The sequence below is a fragment of the Lutra lutra genome, chromosome 4, assembly GCF_902655055.1.
Source record: "Lutra lutra chromosome 4, mLutLut1.2, whole genome shotgun sequence".
Classification (NCBI taxonomy): Eukaryota; Metazoa; Chordata; class Mammalia; order Carnivora; family Mustelidae; genus Lutra; species Lutra lutra.
Window position 1 is genome coordinate 125,349,954 of NC_062281.1, and position 14,693 is coordinate 125,364,646.

At 41.6% G+C, this 14,693-nt stretch overlaps 1 protein-coding gene and 1 long non-coding RNA gene across 5 annotated transcripts in view; both read left to right on the top strand.

Moving 5' to 3' along the window:
• LOC125097041 (uncharacterized) overlaps nt 1-4,622 on the top strand; it is a 128,659-nt gene extending 124,037 nt beyond the window's left edge. For 2 of the 4 annotated variants that reach the window (XR_007126467.1, XR_007126472.1), the window contains exon 6: nt 4,346-4,622. This is a non-coding gene — a long non-coding RNA (uncharacterized LOC125097041). Of the gene's footprint in view, nt 1-827; nt 2,599-2,620; nt 2,663-4,345 lie in introns of those variants that run through there. The other 2 variants (XR_007126468.1, XR_007126474.1) reach the window with 2 other exon arrangements.
• A 9,534-nt stretch (nt 4,623-14,156) lies between these two features.
• Nucleotides 14,157-14,693, top strand: part of DDAH1 (dimethylarginine dimethylaminohydrolase 1) — a 140,757-nt gene continuing 140,220 nt past the window's right edge. The window contains exon 1 of the mRNA XM_047727377.1: nt 14,157-14,609. Within this exon, the coding sequence (XP_047583333.1) occupies nt 14,307-14,609 (303 nt within the window). The 5' untranslated portion in view covers nt 14,157-14,306. The remainder of the gene's footprint in view (nt 14,610-14,693) is intronic.

The window sequence follows — 14,693 nt, forward strand, 5'->3', positions numbered from 1 at the left end:
TGGGCTTAATGAACCGGGAGCTGAGCAGCAAATAAGGGACGCCACCCCGCACAGGCTTTAGGGCTGAGTCCCTGCTTTGCTCATCTGGGTCCACTGCCTACAATGCAGAAATCCAAATGGCTCTGCAAAACAGGACTTTTTAGTAACAGATGTGGTGGCCTACACTGATGAGAAGCTTTATAGTCCTTATTCTAATAGTCCCATCTCACTACATGGGAATATTAATATGTTAGATTATGGGGCACTGGCTCAGGTCTTTTAGGCGTGTTCTGTGAATACATATACTCACCATATTACCTTTCTAAAACTATCCCGGAATCCAAAAAGGTCTAAGTCTTGAAATACATCTGGCACTAAAGATTTATATAAGGAATTGTGTGTGCTAAAGACTTTAATACAGAATCATTGTTGACAGTAGCTGTTAAATCTTCCATCATCTATGTATATGGATGGTTAGTTGTTCTCATAACACCTTATACAAAACTCTAACACTTATCATAACATACTAATTGTTTTCTATCTAGTATCTTCTGGACTAGACCAACAACTCTTCCAGAGAGAAACTGCCTTCAAAAAATAATGTTTAGTGTTGGTTTTCTCATTATAACACAAGTACATGCTCCTGGAAGAAAATTTGGGAAGTACATAAAAATGTGAAGAAAATAAAAATGACATATAATCCCACATATTAAAGACAACCAAAGTTCCTAAGCAAAAAAAAAAAAAAAAAAAAAAAAAAAAAAAAAAAAAAAAAAAAAAATTTCCTGTGTGCATTTTTAAAATAAAACTGGTATTATGCTAAAGCATTATTTTCTTTTTTCTTCCAGTTTCATTGATATAATGGACATACAACACTGCATATGTTTAAGTCATACGGCATAATGATGTACATACAGATTGTGAAGTGATTACCGCAAATTTAACGTCTACAATGGATGGCAGTATTAATTTCAAAAGCTTAATTTCTAGTAGCTATAGGGTATCCCGCAGGTATGGAGTACCATGATTTATTTAGCTATTACCTTATTGTAGAGCTTTCTAGTTGTTCCCAATTTTTTTTAAATGAACAGTTTCCTAAGCAGGTTGTTAGCCACAATACCTAGCACTTAGTTACTCAATAAAAAAAGTATTGACTTGATTGAAGATATTATCATCTACTAAGATCCTAGCACAAATAGGTGTATTGGGTTTAAGTAGAGACTTAGGAGGAATCTGAATGAATGAACTCCAGAAGGAATACATCTTGGTTATGAGGAGGGCAGTTTAAGGTAGGCTGAGAGAGTTAGTGGGGATGGAGTTGCTAATGGTGTGTGGGGTGGGAAGAGGGAGCTTTGAAGAACTTCTAAGATGAATTTTGACTATGTCACAGTTTGACCTACTGAGGGAAGGATTGGGTGACTGTTTGGTTCTCCCATGCTTCTGAAGAAGTAGCTGGTTTGTCAAGTGATCCTGTTTTCTGTTTTTGCAGTCCTTCCTTTGAAAGCTAACTTGTGCTCTTTAAATTTACTTGAATGTATGACTTAGACTAATGTGACAAGGAAATACCATATTCTTAGATTCCAGTATGTGTTAAGATGGGTATAGTCATTTCTGGAAATTCCAAAATCAGATCTGTGTGAACTCTTCCAGGAGATGTGACTAGGCCAGCCCAAGAGGGCTCTCCCCCAAGCAGAGACAAGCAGATGGAAGCTGGAAGCACCATTTTCACCCTAATGGGATAAGGACAGGCCCAGCACACTGCACTAGCAATATTAAATTGTCTGGTGTTTTGATGATGTTCACATGGGCTCCTCCAGAATGCCAGTTCCCAGACCATGTAGAACTAACACTGCCTGTTTTGACTTAGAGCCAAACCTACTCTACTTTCAGACTATGTGAAAATTGTCATAATACTCAAATAAGCAATTAATGGTGCAAGTGGTAGTAATATTAGAGTTCAGCATATTTGTTTAATTTAATTAAGCATTTAATTTCCTTCTGGTGTTTTTTATAAAAGAAAAACAAGAGAGAGGAAAAATAACCTCAGTTATTAACTACTTTCAGCTTTTCAGTTATTACCTCTTAGGCTGTGGCAAACTGTGAGTCTTTTAAAAGAAAACACAATTTAAAGTAACGTAAAAAATTATGTTTAAACTTTCAGAAGACAATGGAAATATAATTCCCATTAAAAGGTATATTGCTTTCACCATGTTCCTTAGAATAAATATTATAAAGTAATATAAAATTATATAGAATACAATATTATAGTGATAAAAATCCTGAAGACTATTCCCCAAAATGTTAGCCATTCTTCATCAGTTACTATTCATCAGTGTTTCCTGGCAATGCCTAGCTTCTTCTCCTGATCTCCTCCTTACCAGCTAATGACCATTTCTGAAGATCACCAGAATGTTACAATAAGGCAGACCACATTGCAAAGCTCAAGAAATATTAACAAGTTGAAAGGAAGGATATAACTGAAAGGATAATCCCTAAAATTAATTAGGATGTCAGAAAGAGTTCTTGGCAAAAAGTAAATTAGAGTTGAAACATCTTTCTTTTCTTCTTAAAAATGCATGAAAGTATGATTCCTGTTTTTCTACATAATATTTTTATCCCTTTTCCTCCTAAAATGATGTAGCTATCACAGAATGCCCACAGGGTGGACAAAAGTCTTTCCAAGGTAATCTTCCTATTTTTGTTTTTCTCTATTTTTGAAAAAAATCTTTCTTTAAAGGCCTTTCTAATTTTTTCTGCTTTTGAGTTGGCAGATGACATAATTTTTTCTCAGTTATAATAAATACATTAAAAGTAATTTAAGAACTGAATAGAGAGTTGAAGCTCATATGTTAGGATATAAAAGCATAAAATATCCTAGACTAGTAAATGATTGATAATCTGTGCACCGTTTTATACTGATGCATATATTGATTTGCTGGAATGTTTAAATAAATTATCAGAAAAATTTAATAAGTAGCTACATGTATGACCTATATGAACACAAATTTCCATTTTTCTCTAGCTTTCACGAAGAAGTTGAATATATATATATATATATATATATATATTTATTTATATGCACATAATGGAGGTAGTCATGTGAATCATAAATCACATTTAAAGAGTTAGATAATCTTGGCATGAGTTAGTCTTGATTTACATTTTAACTATACTCATATCTGCAATACCACCAAGAAGTATTATATTTTTTACAGATAATGTTTTCTTACAGTAGTTTTTCATGCTGATTTCTATGAGTCTTTCATGCTGATGTCTCACATAGAACTTCAGTTGGTTTATAGGGGATGCTTTTCTAGTTGTAAAAAGCTACAAAAGAGGCATGTAGGCAGATGGCAAATCATTGGCAAACTCCCCATTATTGGGGAAACACACTTGGTGGAGCCCTTACCTTGTATGAGGCTCTCAGCTGGGCACTGACACTGAGTTTCCTCACTTTTAAAATGAGTTAACAGGGACGCCTGAGTGGCTCAGTGGGTTAGGCCGCTGCCTTCAGCTCAGGTCATGACCCCAGGGTCCTGAGATCGAGTCCCACATCGGGCTCCTTGCTCAGCAGGGAGCCTGCTTCTCTCTCTCTGCCTCTGCCTGCCTCTCTCCCTGCTTGTGTGCTGTCTCTCTCTCTCTTGCTCTCTGACAAATAAATAAATAAATAAAATCTTTTAAAAAAATAAATAAATAAAATAAAATGAGTTAACAATATCATCCACATTCCAGCTGTAGTACATGGATTTCTCTTCCTTTCCTCAAACACATTAAGCTCCCTACCACTTTTTGTCTTTGCTAATATGTTCCCTTAGTTTGGAATGTTCTCTCCAATCTTAGTCAATACTTCCCCATCCTTCAAGTCTCAGCTCAAAAGTCATCTCCTCAGGGAAGTCTTCCTCAGACAAATGGGATTTCTATCATTATATGTTCAGGGTACCGAGTCCTCTTTCTGTATAGCACTTAGTTTATAGTATTTTATTGTATTATTAATAGCTGTCTTTCCTGCTAGACAGTAGTAGTGCCCAGCACTAGTCAGTAAATAGTGCTAGTTCTGTAAATAAATCTGTATGTTTAGACCCTGATTTTAATTCAGGAAGCTAGCAGAACTTTAAGAAACTGAAGGCAGATTCTCTGAAAAAGGTATGTAAACACTTCACTGGAATAACAGAGTTTGGAGACAAAAAAATGGTGGCTGATTAATGATGGGCACTCCTTCCATGAAGAGCTAGTGTCTATTTCTGCTCTCTTTGATCTGGGACAGACTGGTGACAGCTTTGACCAATACAGGATGACAAAAATGAGGTCATGCCAGTTCCACGTGTAGCTCTTAAATGGCTCAGCATTCTCCACTTCTCACCTGTAGGGAACCAACCATCAGTTAAGAAGTGAGACTACTCTGAGACCATCGTTCTGTGAAAAGCCCAAGCCACAGGGTGAGGCCATGGAGGAAGAGACTCAGGGAAGAGAGAGGCCAAGGAACACCGAAGCCCTGAAGATGTGAGTGAGGAGCCATCTTGGAAGTATAGCCTCGAGCTCCAACTGCCTCAACCAATTCCACATGGATCAGACATGACAAGCCCTTCCCAAATTCCTGATTTACAAATCACTGGCAAAATAAAATGATTGTTTTAAGCCACAAATTTTTGTGGTAGTTTTTCATGCAGCAATAGATAAGTGGAACAAAGAGTAAGAAAAGTAAATTCATGATGATGAGGAGCTGAGGGAAGATGATTCAGAGGAGAAAATATGGAAAGGGTGAAATAAGGAAATGTGTAATGAGCACGTCAGAGGTAAAAGCTCAGGTAATAGAGATGGTGAGGCTTTCTCCATAAAAACCACTAGAAGTTTGCAAGCTACCCATTTATGCTTAATGCATGTCCTAATTTAAAGGACTGTCTACTATAATTTTATAATGGTATTCGCAAGAAAAAAGGTTAGGGAAATAATCTGACGCCATTTTTTACATGACTTTATTTATAAGAGTCATCCCTGTACATTGTCAAGCATATGGAATATAAATAACCTGATTTATTTAAAATGTAGTAGATTTTCACCCAATATTCAGTACAAGAAGGTTCCCATTTGTCAGGGGAAGTTGGGTGACAATTTTGTTGTAATGAGATTTGGCCTAGATTGGGTCTGTAAAACTTAACCTAGCAATGAAGGGAATGAGAAAAGGAAAAAGGAGTAACTTTCATTGCAAGCCTATTATTGTCAGGTTTTACCCATTTTCTTCTTCTTCTCTTTCCCCTCCTTTTTCTTCTTCATCATCAACATCACGGAAGCTGATAACATTTGTTGAGTGCTTACTCTCAGTATATGCTATAAAGCTTTATTTACATGGATCATCTCAGTCTTTATAACACCATAAGGTAGATGTCATATTCATTTCACAAAAGGAAAACTCAAAGTTCTGTTTATTAAGTTGATTGATCAGGATTGTATAGAAGCCAGGATTTGAACAAAAGTCTATCTGAATACGGACTAAACCAACGAGAGGACAGGGTACACATGTGTCATAATTATTTCTCTTTTTTTAAGGTTTTATTTATTTATTTGACAGACAGAGAGAGAGAGACCACAAGTAGAGAGGCAGGGGGCAGAGGGTGGGGGTGGGTGGGAAGCAGGCTCCCTGCCAAGCAGAGAGCCTGACTCGGGGCTCGATTCCAGGACCCTGAGACCACAACCCGAGCCAAAGGCAGAGGCTAACCCACTGAGCCACCCAGATGCCCCTGTCATATTTATTTAAGATACTTTTATTTACTCCTTTTTTAAAAAAATTATTTAATCCTTTTAAACCCATCTTAGGTGAGTATTACTATTCCTGCGTTGCATACAAGGGCCTTAGGGTCAGAAAGGTTAGGCAAATTGCACAAGAACACACACCTGTGACAGAGCCAGGATTCAAACCCAGACCACGAACTCTACTTCTACACAGCAATTAACAGGCATTTGTAGTAAGAGAATCATACTCTTGGCCTGCTATAATCCTCTTATTTTATAAGAACTGAAACCCATTCTTATGGAAGTAGGCTGATGAGAATACAGAAAGGTGCATAATATCCATTGCTTTAATTAAGTCATTCTCTAAATACCTGAATTAACAATTCAGCAATAAAAATATATGTCTGTTTGCCAAGATCTCCTCAACTAGCAAGTAATACAGCACTGTGATGGCAGTGAAAATGGATATAGGTGGACCACATCCAGCTTAGAGGGATGGGGGAAGCCTTCCTAGAAGGGGTGTTGCCTTCACTGAGTCTTAAAGTAAGCCCAGGTGTTACCCAAGCAAGGATGGGATAGAGCACATTCCAGGTGATAGAACACCATGTGCAAAGGTCCACGTAAGGCAAACGGTGGGAAGTGACCAGAATGAAGATGTGAAGGGGTGTCTCACAGGCCATGGTAAGACATTTGGACTGCATTCTGAGCATGGGAGAAGCCCCTGGAGGATATAAGCAAGAGAGTGTCATGGTCAGATTTGTAGTTTAGAAATACTACTCTGGATAGGAGGGCTGTTGCAATAATCCAGGAGACCAGTAACTATATTCTGGACTAGGTGGTGGCAGAGTAGTTGGAGAGACATGGATGGATTTGAGCCATTTTAGGAAGATTATTTGTCAGTAAAGGACGATTGATGAAATGCGGAAGCAAAGGAGAAAGCTAAGCTAATGTTCAGATTACTGGCTTGAGAAACTCTCAATGGAATGGAGGGAGAGAAGGATCCTGGGAGGAACATGATGTGTTCCTGTGGGTGTGTTGACTTTGGAGTTGCCGTGGCGTAGCAGAACAGGGGTGCCTTCTAGGCAGTTCTGATGCACTGGGGAGATTGCAGGACCAGAAATGAAAGTCTGCGCATTGTGGGCATTGAGAAGGTACTTGAGTCATGGGACTAGATTAGTTTACCCACAGGAGGGAACATGTAAAGTTGGAGGAAAAGAGAATGAGGCTAAATAACTCTAGGAAACACTAACATTTAAAAGCAGTGGGACAAGGGGGCACTTGGGTGGCTCGGTCAGTAAGTGTCTGCCTTCAGCCCAAGTCATGGTCTCAGGGTCCTGGGATCCAGCCCCACATCAGTTTCCCTGCTCAGCAGGGAGCCTACTTCTCCCTCTCCCACTTCCCCTCCCCTCGGATAATGCACTCTCTCGCTCTGTCTCACATAAAATCTATAAAAGTGGGATATCTACAAAAGGGGGAGGAGGAGGGGAAGAGGAGAAGGGGAAGAAGAAGGAGAAGCAACAGCAGCAGCCAGGAGAGCAGTAACACTGATGCAAAGGAGGAAGCAGGAAGGAGGATTCCTAGGAGATGTGTGTTCTGATGCTATGCTAAAACAGTTGTGCATTGATACCACAAGAGCAAACATGACAATTCTCTGGAATTACAACACCAGCAGTTCATAAAGAAATGAAGGGGGCTTATTAAAGCCCAGGAGCAGGTACACACACACACACACACACACACACACACACACTAGTTTCAACTACAGAGAAATGTTTTTCTTTTCTTCAACCTTTAGATTACCTAAAATTTGAAAAGGTTTTTCCCACAATCTATTCCTGCCCCCCAAAAAATACATTTAAGAAAAAAACATACAAAATAGTTCTGGAAAGACAATGTTGCTAAAAGCTGTAAAAAAGTGAAAATTAAAAGAATTCTAAAATGTCAGGGCCACAGTAGCCTTTGCAGAACATCAAAACTTGTTCAGACTTGATACATTTATGTAGTATTCTGTACTGTTCAGGATGCTTTGATTATCTCATTAGCCACTAACGTGGTTATGATGAATTAGATGACTCTGGCATCAATGGGTTATTGCATTGCTAAGAGAAAATAATAAGCAGCATAAGAGAGGAATAGAAAGGGGTACAGAGGTCTGGACAGGGGAAATGTTCCATGTATGGGTGGGGGTAGGGAGAAGAAAAAGCTGAGCACTTCCTAGATGTTTATGGCATCCCCGTTATTGAGGTAAGCACTTTTTATGTTATCTCATTTGAAGGACTTGAGTGTGTTGCGTGGTGGCAATGAGCATTTTGCACAAAGGCAGATGGAAACTTTGGTATTCATCATAGTTCCTGGTATAAGAACACAACACTATTAATATTAGGGGTTATCATTAATTGAAGACTTCATGGTGCCGGTCACAATAAGAGCCTTTGTCCATGCTGTCACATTTCAGCCTTAAAACAACCCAGAGATTAAGGTGTTATAACTCCCACTTTACATATAGCTCTCATTTACATATAAATTTAAGTGAGTCACCCAAGTAAGCTCCCTGGTGAAAAAACAAATGGCATGCTCAACTAAATTTTGAAGAGAATGGTTTTAGAGGTATGAACAGTGTAAAGACAATGAACAAGGGATGTGAGGGTACACAGAGACTAGCAAAACCAGGAGGTCATTGCCACCCCCAGATGTAGATAAATTGAGGAACACCGTTAAGCAGTTCTGCTGACCTACAGCTTCTTTCCAGAATATGGGGGTTAGGAATTTTAACTTTGCTGCTTTCATTGATATCTTTACATTAAACATACCTGTGATGACTATGGTGTCGAATCTGTCAGTACTTTCTACAGCTACTCTGATCAACATTCCAATGCCAGGAAACACTGAGAAACTGGAGAAAATGGATGGCCCTAAACACAGCCTCCTTATATATTGAATACTGCCAAATATTCTTTCTGAAAGTGCTGAATTTACCTTTTTTTGGCATCTTGGTTTTTTTTTTTTTTAATAGTCAATATCATGGGCTTAAAAGTGGGTTTTGGAATGTGTGCTGTTTATTACTTCCATGAAAGTAGCTATCCAAACCAGCCAGGAACTGGAATCACCTGAAAGGGGGCACCATAGAGAAGCTACAATTATAGAAGGGTGCGGATGTTGTAGAACCATGAAAAAGTGGGAAAAGAGTGGAGGAATAAATATGTTGGCCTCCTTCTCCCCTCTTGCCCTCCAGTCTCTGGTAATTGCGCCCCACTGGCCAGCCAACGTCAACAATAATGGGATCCCAGGTGGTGCAGTCCATGAAGATCAGTCCTCCAGGACTTAGAGCAAGACAGAAAATGGTGAAGCATGGGTCTAGGGCACACCAAGGCTATGCCACTAGAATGCAGGAAGGCTAGGAGCCAAAGTCAAGTTTACCATGCCTCAGTTACTGCTTATATATATTATTCTACCATATAGGTTGTAGGTGCTTGGTAAATATTTAGTGAATGAATTCCCAGATGAAAGTTGAAGAAACTGAAGTTAGGGGGCCACACATTTTGACTTTAGAAACCAGAGCCCTGACTACCCTGAAACCATCTTCTAGTCTATAACCTATTGCCTGCCCATTCAACCAAACATCATTCACTCCTTGGATGTCAAGGAAACTCTGTAACAATGGGTGTCTGCTACTGTAAACCCTTTTTGCATCAAATTTAATGACTGTTATGTGGAAACACTCAGGACTTATTGTCAGAATGCATACTTATAGTACTTACTTGATCCAGTATTTTTATCACTGAGATGGATGAGGACACCATTGACCCCTCATTTTCTTTTAGGATTCCTAGCCCCATCCCCAAACACCTGTTCCCCACTGAAAGTAAATCTTGAATCTTCTAAATAATAGAGTAAGAAAGACTAAGGCAGGAATGCTTATTTTAATCCTGAAATAATTGCTATCTAAAATTGACACCAAATATAAGTACCAGCAATATTATCAATGGAGAAGAAAAGTTGCCTTTGTATCAGAATCCACCAAGGAGAATAAAAACAGCTCTAGGTATTTCAAATGGAGGAAATTTAAACAGGGAATTAGTTATAAAGTTTCTAAAATGTGTAGAAGTGCAAAAAGAGCAATTTAACTATAATAAACCCTACATTATTGGGGCAACTGGGTGACTTGATTGGTTAAGTGTCTGACTCTTGCCACTGGCCGAGGTCATGAGATCGGGCCTCACATTGGCCTCCCCACTGAGCCTGGAGCCTGCTTGGGATTCTTCTCCCTCTCTCTCTCTGCCCATCCCCCATGCACATGTGCTCTAAATAAATAAATAAACTCTACATTGTCTTTCATGATTGCTTCCCCAATGCCTAGTGCAGTACATAGCATGTAGCAAGGGTTTAACAAATATGTACTGACTCTATGATTACACCTGTGGGTGAGATTTGGTCTGTCAGTTAGGAAAACCATAGGTTCTGTGGGAAAGCATTAGGATACCTGTCTGATTCTGATAATTCAGTGCATGTGGATATGTGATTTGGCCTTTGATAGGAAATCATATTCAAGAGACCTCTGTTCACAACCTGTCAGTGGACAGTATTTATTGAACTAGGTGTTAGGTACTATTCTGGGCACTTTTCTAAGCACCTTGTATTACTAACTTAACTTTCGTAGTAAGCCTATGATAATGGATTCATCATTTCCCATTTTACAGATAAGGATGAAATTTGGGCAAAGAGCTTTTAAGAAGGAGGTCTAAGATCATACAAGAAAATAGCAGAGGGGTGCCTGGGTGGCTCAGTGGGTTAAAGCCTCTGCCTTCGGCTCAGGTCATGATCTCAGGGTCCTGGGGATCGAGCCCCACATCGGGCTCTCTGCTCGGCAGGGAGCCTGCTTCCGTGGCGCCCCCCCGCCCCCGCCTGCCCCTCTGTCTACTTGTGATCTCTGTCTGTCAAATAAATAAATTAAAAAAAAAAAAAAGAAAATAGCAGAGCCATGCTTCTACCACAGAGTTTGCTCTAGAGGCTACACTTAATCTCCACCCCATTTGTCTATTCATTGCTCAAGTGAGGGAAGCTTAATACCTTTATACCTTTATTTCCCATTTTTCCCATTGTTCTCTAGGGCAGAACCCTGTTGGCTGTTTCTGTGACCTTCCTTAGGGGCCCAGAGAAGGCTGTATTTCCCAGCTCTTCCCTGTGATTACTGTAGCTGTGCAACCGAGTTCCAGCCAGAGGAAAGTGAGCAGGAATGACAGGCTTCACTTTCTGGCATGGCCCGTTAAGCCTCTCACACATGATGCTGTATGTTCTTTCCCTTTCGTTCAGCTTTAGGAAGGTGAGTATGGTAGTTTGGGTGCCATGTTTTGAAGTGTTGGAGCCACAAAATGGAAGAAGGCTAGATCCCTCCATGTTTCTGGAAGAATAGTCAGGAACCAATCAGGACCAACTGTGGTAGACTTTAAGTGAATAAGAGATAAACTTATACCAGTTTTACACCAATATATTTGTTGGGGTTGTTTGTTGTCACATCTAGAGTTATCTTAACCAATATATGTGTTCATTGAATTGATTATCCCTGGAATGTATGTCTGTCTTTTGCATGTACTTTTCCTTAGAATTCTTATTCTTGCCTTCCAATTATTCACATCCTAAAAATTATTCAAGGTCTAAACCAAGTCCATTCACCACCAAGCAGCTCTCTTCCACACCCATTAGCCACAATGATAATCTCTTTCCCTCAATTCCTATAGCACTTTGTTTTCTGTGCCTTTCATGTGCGCTTGTTATAGCTTCAATTTTGGATGTCTCGTTTTCCCAGGGAGGTTTGTAAGCTCTTCAAGGTCAAGGATCGTGTTTTTATGCTTCTTATGTATCTCTGAAGTATGTAACACAGTGTTGTGCCCTGGGAATTTTCAATAAATATTTTTAGGGAAAATGAATTTATAAATGTATTAGGCTCAATAAAGTCTATTTTCCTAAAAACAGTCCTTCATTACTCAAGCAGGAAGGTATGTAAACTATAATTTACTGGAGTTGGTGTTCTTGTTATTCTTTTCACTGACATATACATTCTAACACTTTTTGACAACTGCTTAGAGGAGACAGAAGGCATGCTTATCAAATTTCAGATGACAGAAAACTAGAGGTAATAAATAATGCACAAGATGGCAGAATCAAAACTAGGCAAGTGGGAATGAAGCAGATAGCATTTAATAAGGATAACTACAAGATTAAATTTTTTAAAACCAGTGGCCCAGTTTCGGTATGGAAAGACATGGCTAGCAGAAAAAAAATCTCAAGTTTTAATTGGCTGCTGGGCTGACATGAGCCCAGAGTGGTACATGGGACCCCACTCAAAGTTAGGCTCAGGGCACTGAGTGGCAGGCAAATTATTTAGGCTCTAAAAGGGCACTGGCATTAACTAAGTTTGCTAGGTAGGGGCCAATTGGAGGTAGATGGAGACTCAATTTTAGGTTGGAATTGGGGGGAGGAACAAAGTCCTGTATTATAGCCAGGTCAAGAACAGCACATGGGTTGGTTTTCAGCTGTAGCATTAGAGAAAACCCCTGTCTGAGGCCACTGTAAAGTGTTTTCCGACAGTAAGTTAGTACTGATAGGGCAGCCTGGTCCCCTGAGAGTCTTGTCTCAGAAGTCGAACAAGGTAGGTCTTAAAGGTTTGTTATTTTAATTTTGGCCCCTCTCCTATGTCAGGGTAAGAGCTGCCCTTCACTTAAGACCGCTCGCTTTTGAAGCTGAGAAATGCCATGGCATCTGGCATTTACATTCAGGTCACCTTTGAGACGGGGAGAGAAGGCAGATCACATCTTCTTTGGGCTCAGTTGGGACAATCATTCCAGGATCCTCAGATAGATCTGCTCCTAGAAGCCCACATTTCCTAAAAACTGGGATCAGAATTCTGGCAAGAAGCCTGTGGCCTTGGCGCTGGATCATCAAAAAAGTGAATACAATCTTAGGTAGTGTGAATAGAAGTCTAGTCTCTGGAACAAGGGTCCTGCCGTCATCTGTGCTGGTCACAACACACAGGAAGAATTGTTTCTATTCCAAATACCATGAGTTAAAGGGATACAGGCAAACTGGTGTGTGTCAAAAGGAAGATGATCAGAATGTTGGAACCCAAATCACTAGTTACTTTTTGGTGGTTCAGGGTCAAGGCCAAGATGGGGGTGGGAGGGTGGTATCAGGCAACATAGATATGAGAACTGCCTTCAGATAACATGAATGCAATCTTGTGAAAGAGAATATGAGCTTGTTAGGTAATGCTAGAAGACAGAATTTGGATCAGTGGGTTTTAAGTCCAAAATGAAGATTTTAACCATTATAGCTCTTCAAAAGTAGAATATGCTTTTTAAGTTAGAGAGGTTTAAAATGCTCAAGTGAAGATCTTATTACTGTCATGTATGTTTTAGCTGGAGTTCAGGACCTTTGGGTGGGAAGTTAGAGGATTTCTAAGGTCTCATCCAAATCTAATGTTTCATGATCTAATCAATCTTTAACTTAGAAATGTGCTACAGAATCTGAGAAAAGAAGCTTATTACCTGAGACCATTTTGGAGTTATGGTTTGGTTTTTGAAGTGGGTCTTCTCAAAAGAAACAGAACCCAAGGATTATTTAATCTGTGATAGGTAAGGGGAGAAAAATAGTGCCATTATGAAGGGAAAGGCACTCTCTGAGGTGTATGGAAAAAGAAACACTCAACAAATACCACGGGAATTGCACGGAGTCTGTACTGGCATGAAGGGAATGCCCGGGAGAAGGTTGGAAACCTTCTTTCCTAGTGATGAGAAATTGTGATGCTATGTTTGTCTGACACTGCGCGAGGGGAGCGCTTGTCTATAGTGGAGAAAACACGCTTGGTCTTTGCCTCCCTACATCTGTGGGCCCTGGAGACAAACACAGCAGAATCCCATTGTCCATGACAACTGATTGTCCTTGAAATACTGTGTTTCTATACCTCTGTTCTTCTCTCAACATGTGTTTTTGGACTCTTCCTCTTTCTCACAGATGGGAAGAAACACATTCTTATAATCTCTTGGCTCACTGGGGGGTGAAAGGTCATTCGCAGATCTGGGTAGGAAAACGGATCCTCACGCTAGGAACTGGGGGTGGTACCAGGTGTAGGGCAACCTGGGACCAAGAGAGTAGGGAGAGAGGTCAAAGTATTTATCCACAAAGGAACCACCCCATCCCTTGGCCTCTTGACCACCACGAAGTCCTCCAGGCACTCTGCTCAAACCAGGGCAACTTCACGTGCGCCTTGGGGTCTATGTGAGGTGTGCACCTGCGGCGGAATACAGGTAACCTCGGGCCCGGGTCCACCGAGGTTCCCACTGCGCACGGCTCCGGCGCTCACCGCTTCCTCCGCCCACTCCTCGTGCGGTGATCGCTGCTGCAACTCCCGCCTCGGCTGCAGCAAACCCGAAAGCGCCGGGAGCTCTGGGCATGCTCAGTCGCTCGGGCAGGGCTCGGGGCGCGAGCCGGGCTCCTCCTGCACCACATTCATCCGCTGCCAAGGGGAGCAGCCGGGCGCTCGCAGGCTCGGCGCGCGCTGCCCGAGGGACGACCCGGCCGCCGCCGCCCCGCCGCCTCCCGGAGCCATGACAGCGCTCGGCCACCCCACCGCCTTCGGCCGGGCCACCCACGCCGTGGTTCGGGCGCTGCCCGAGTCCCTGTGCCAGCACGCGCTGAGGCGCACCAAGGGCGACGAGGTGGATTTCGCCCGTGCCGAGCGGCAGCATCAGCTCTACGTGGGCGTGCTGGGCAGCAAGCTGGGGCTGCAGGTGGTGCAGCTGCCGGCCGACGAGAGCCTCCCCGACTGCATGTTCGTGGAAGACGTGGCCGTGGTGTGCGAGGAGACGGCCCTCATCACTCGACCCGGGGCGCCCAGCCGGCGGAAGGAGGTAACTGTCCGCCCCGCGACGCGAGGGGCGCGGCCGGGAACGCGCACCGGGCCCTCCCCCGCCGGCCGCGCGGGAGTTGCCGGC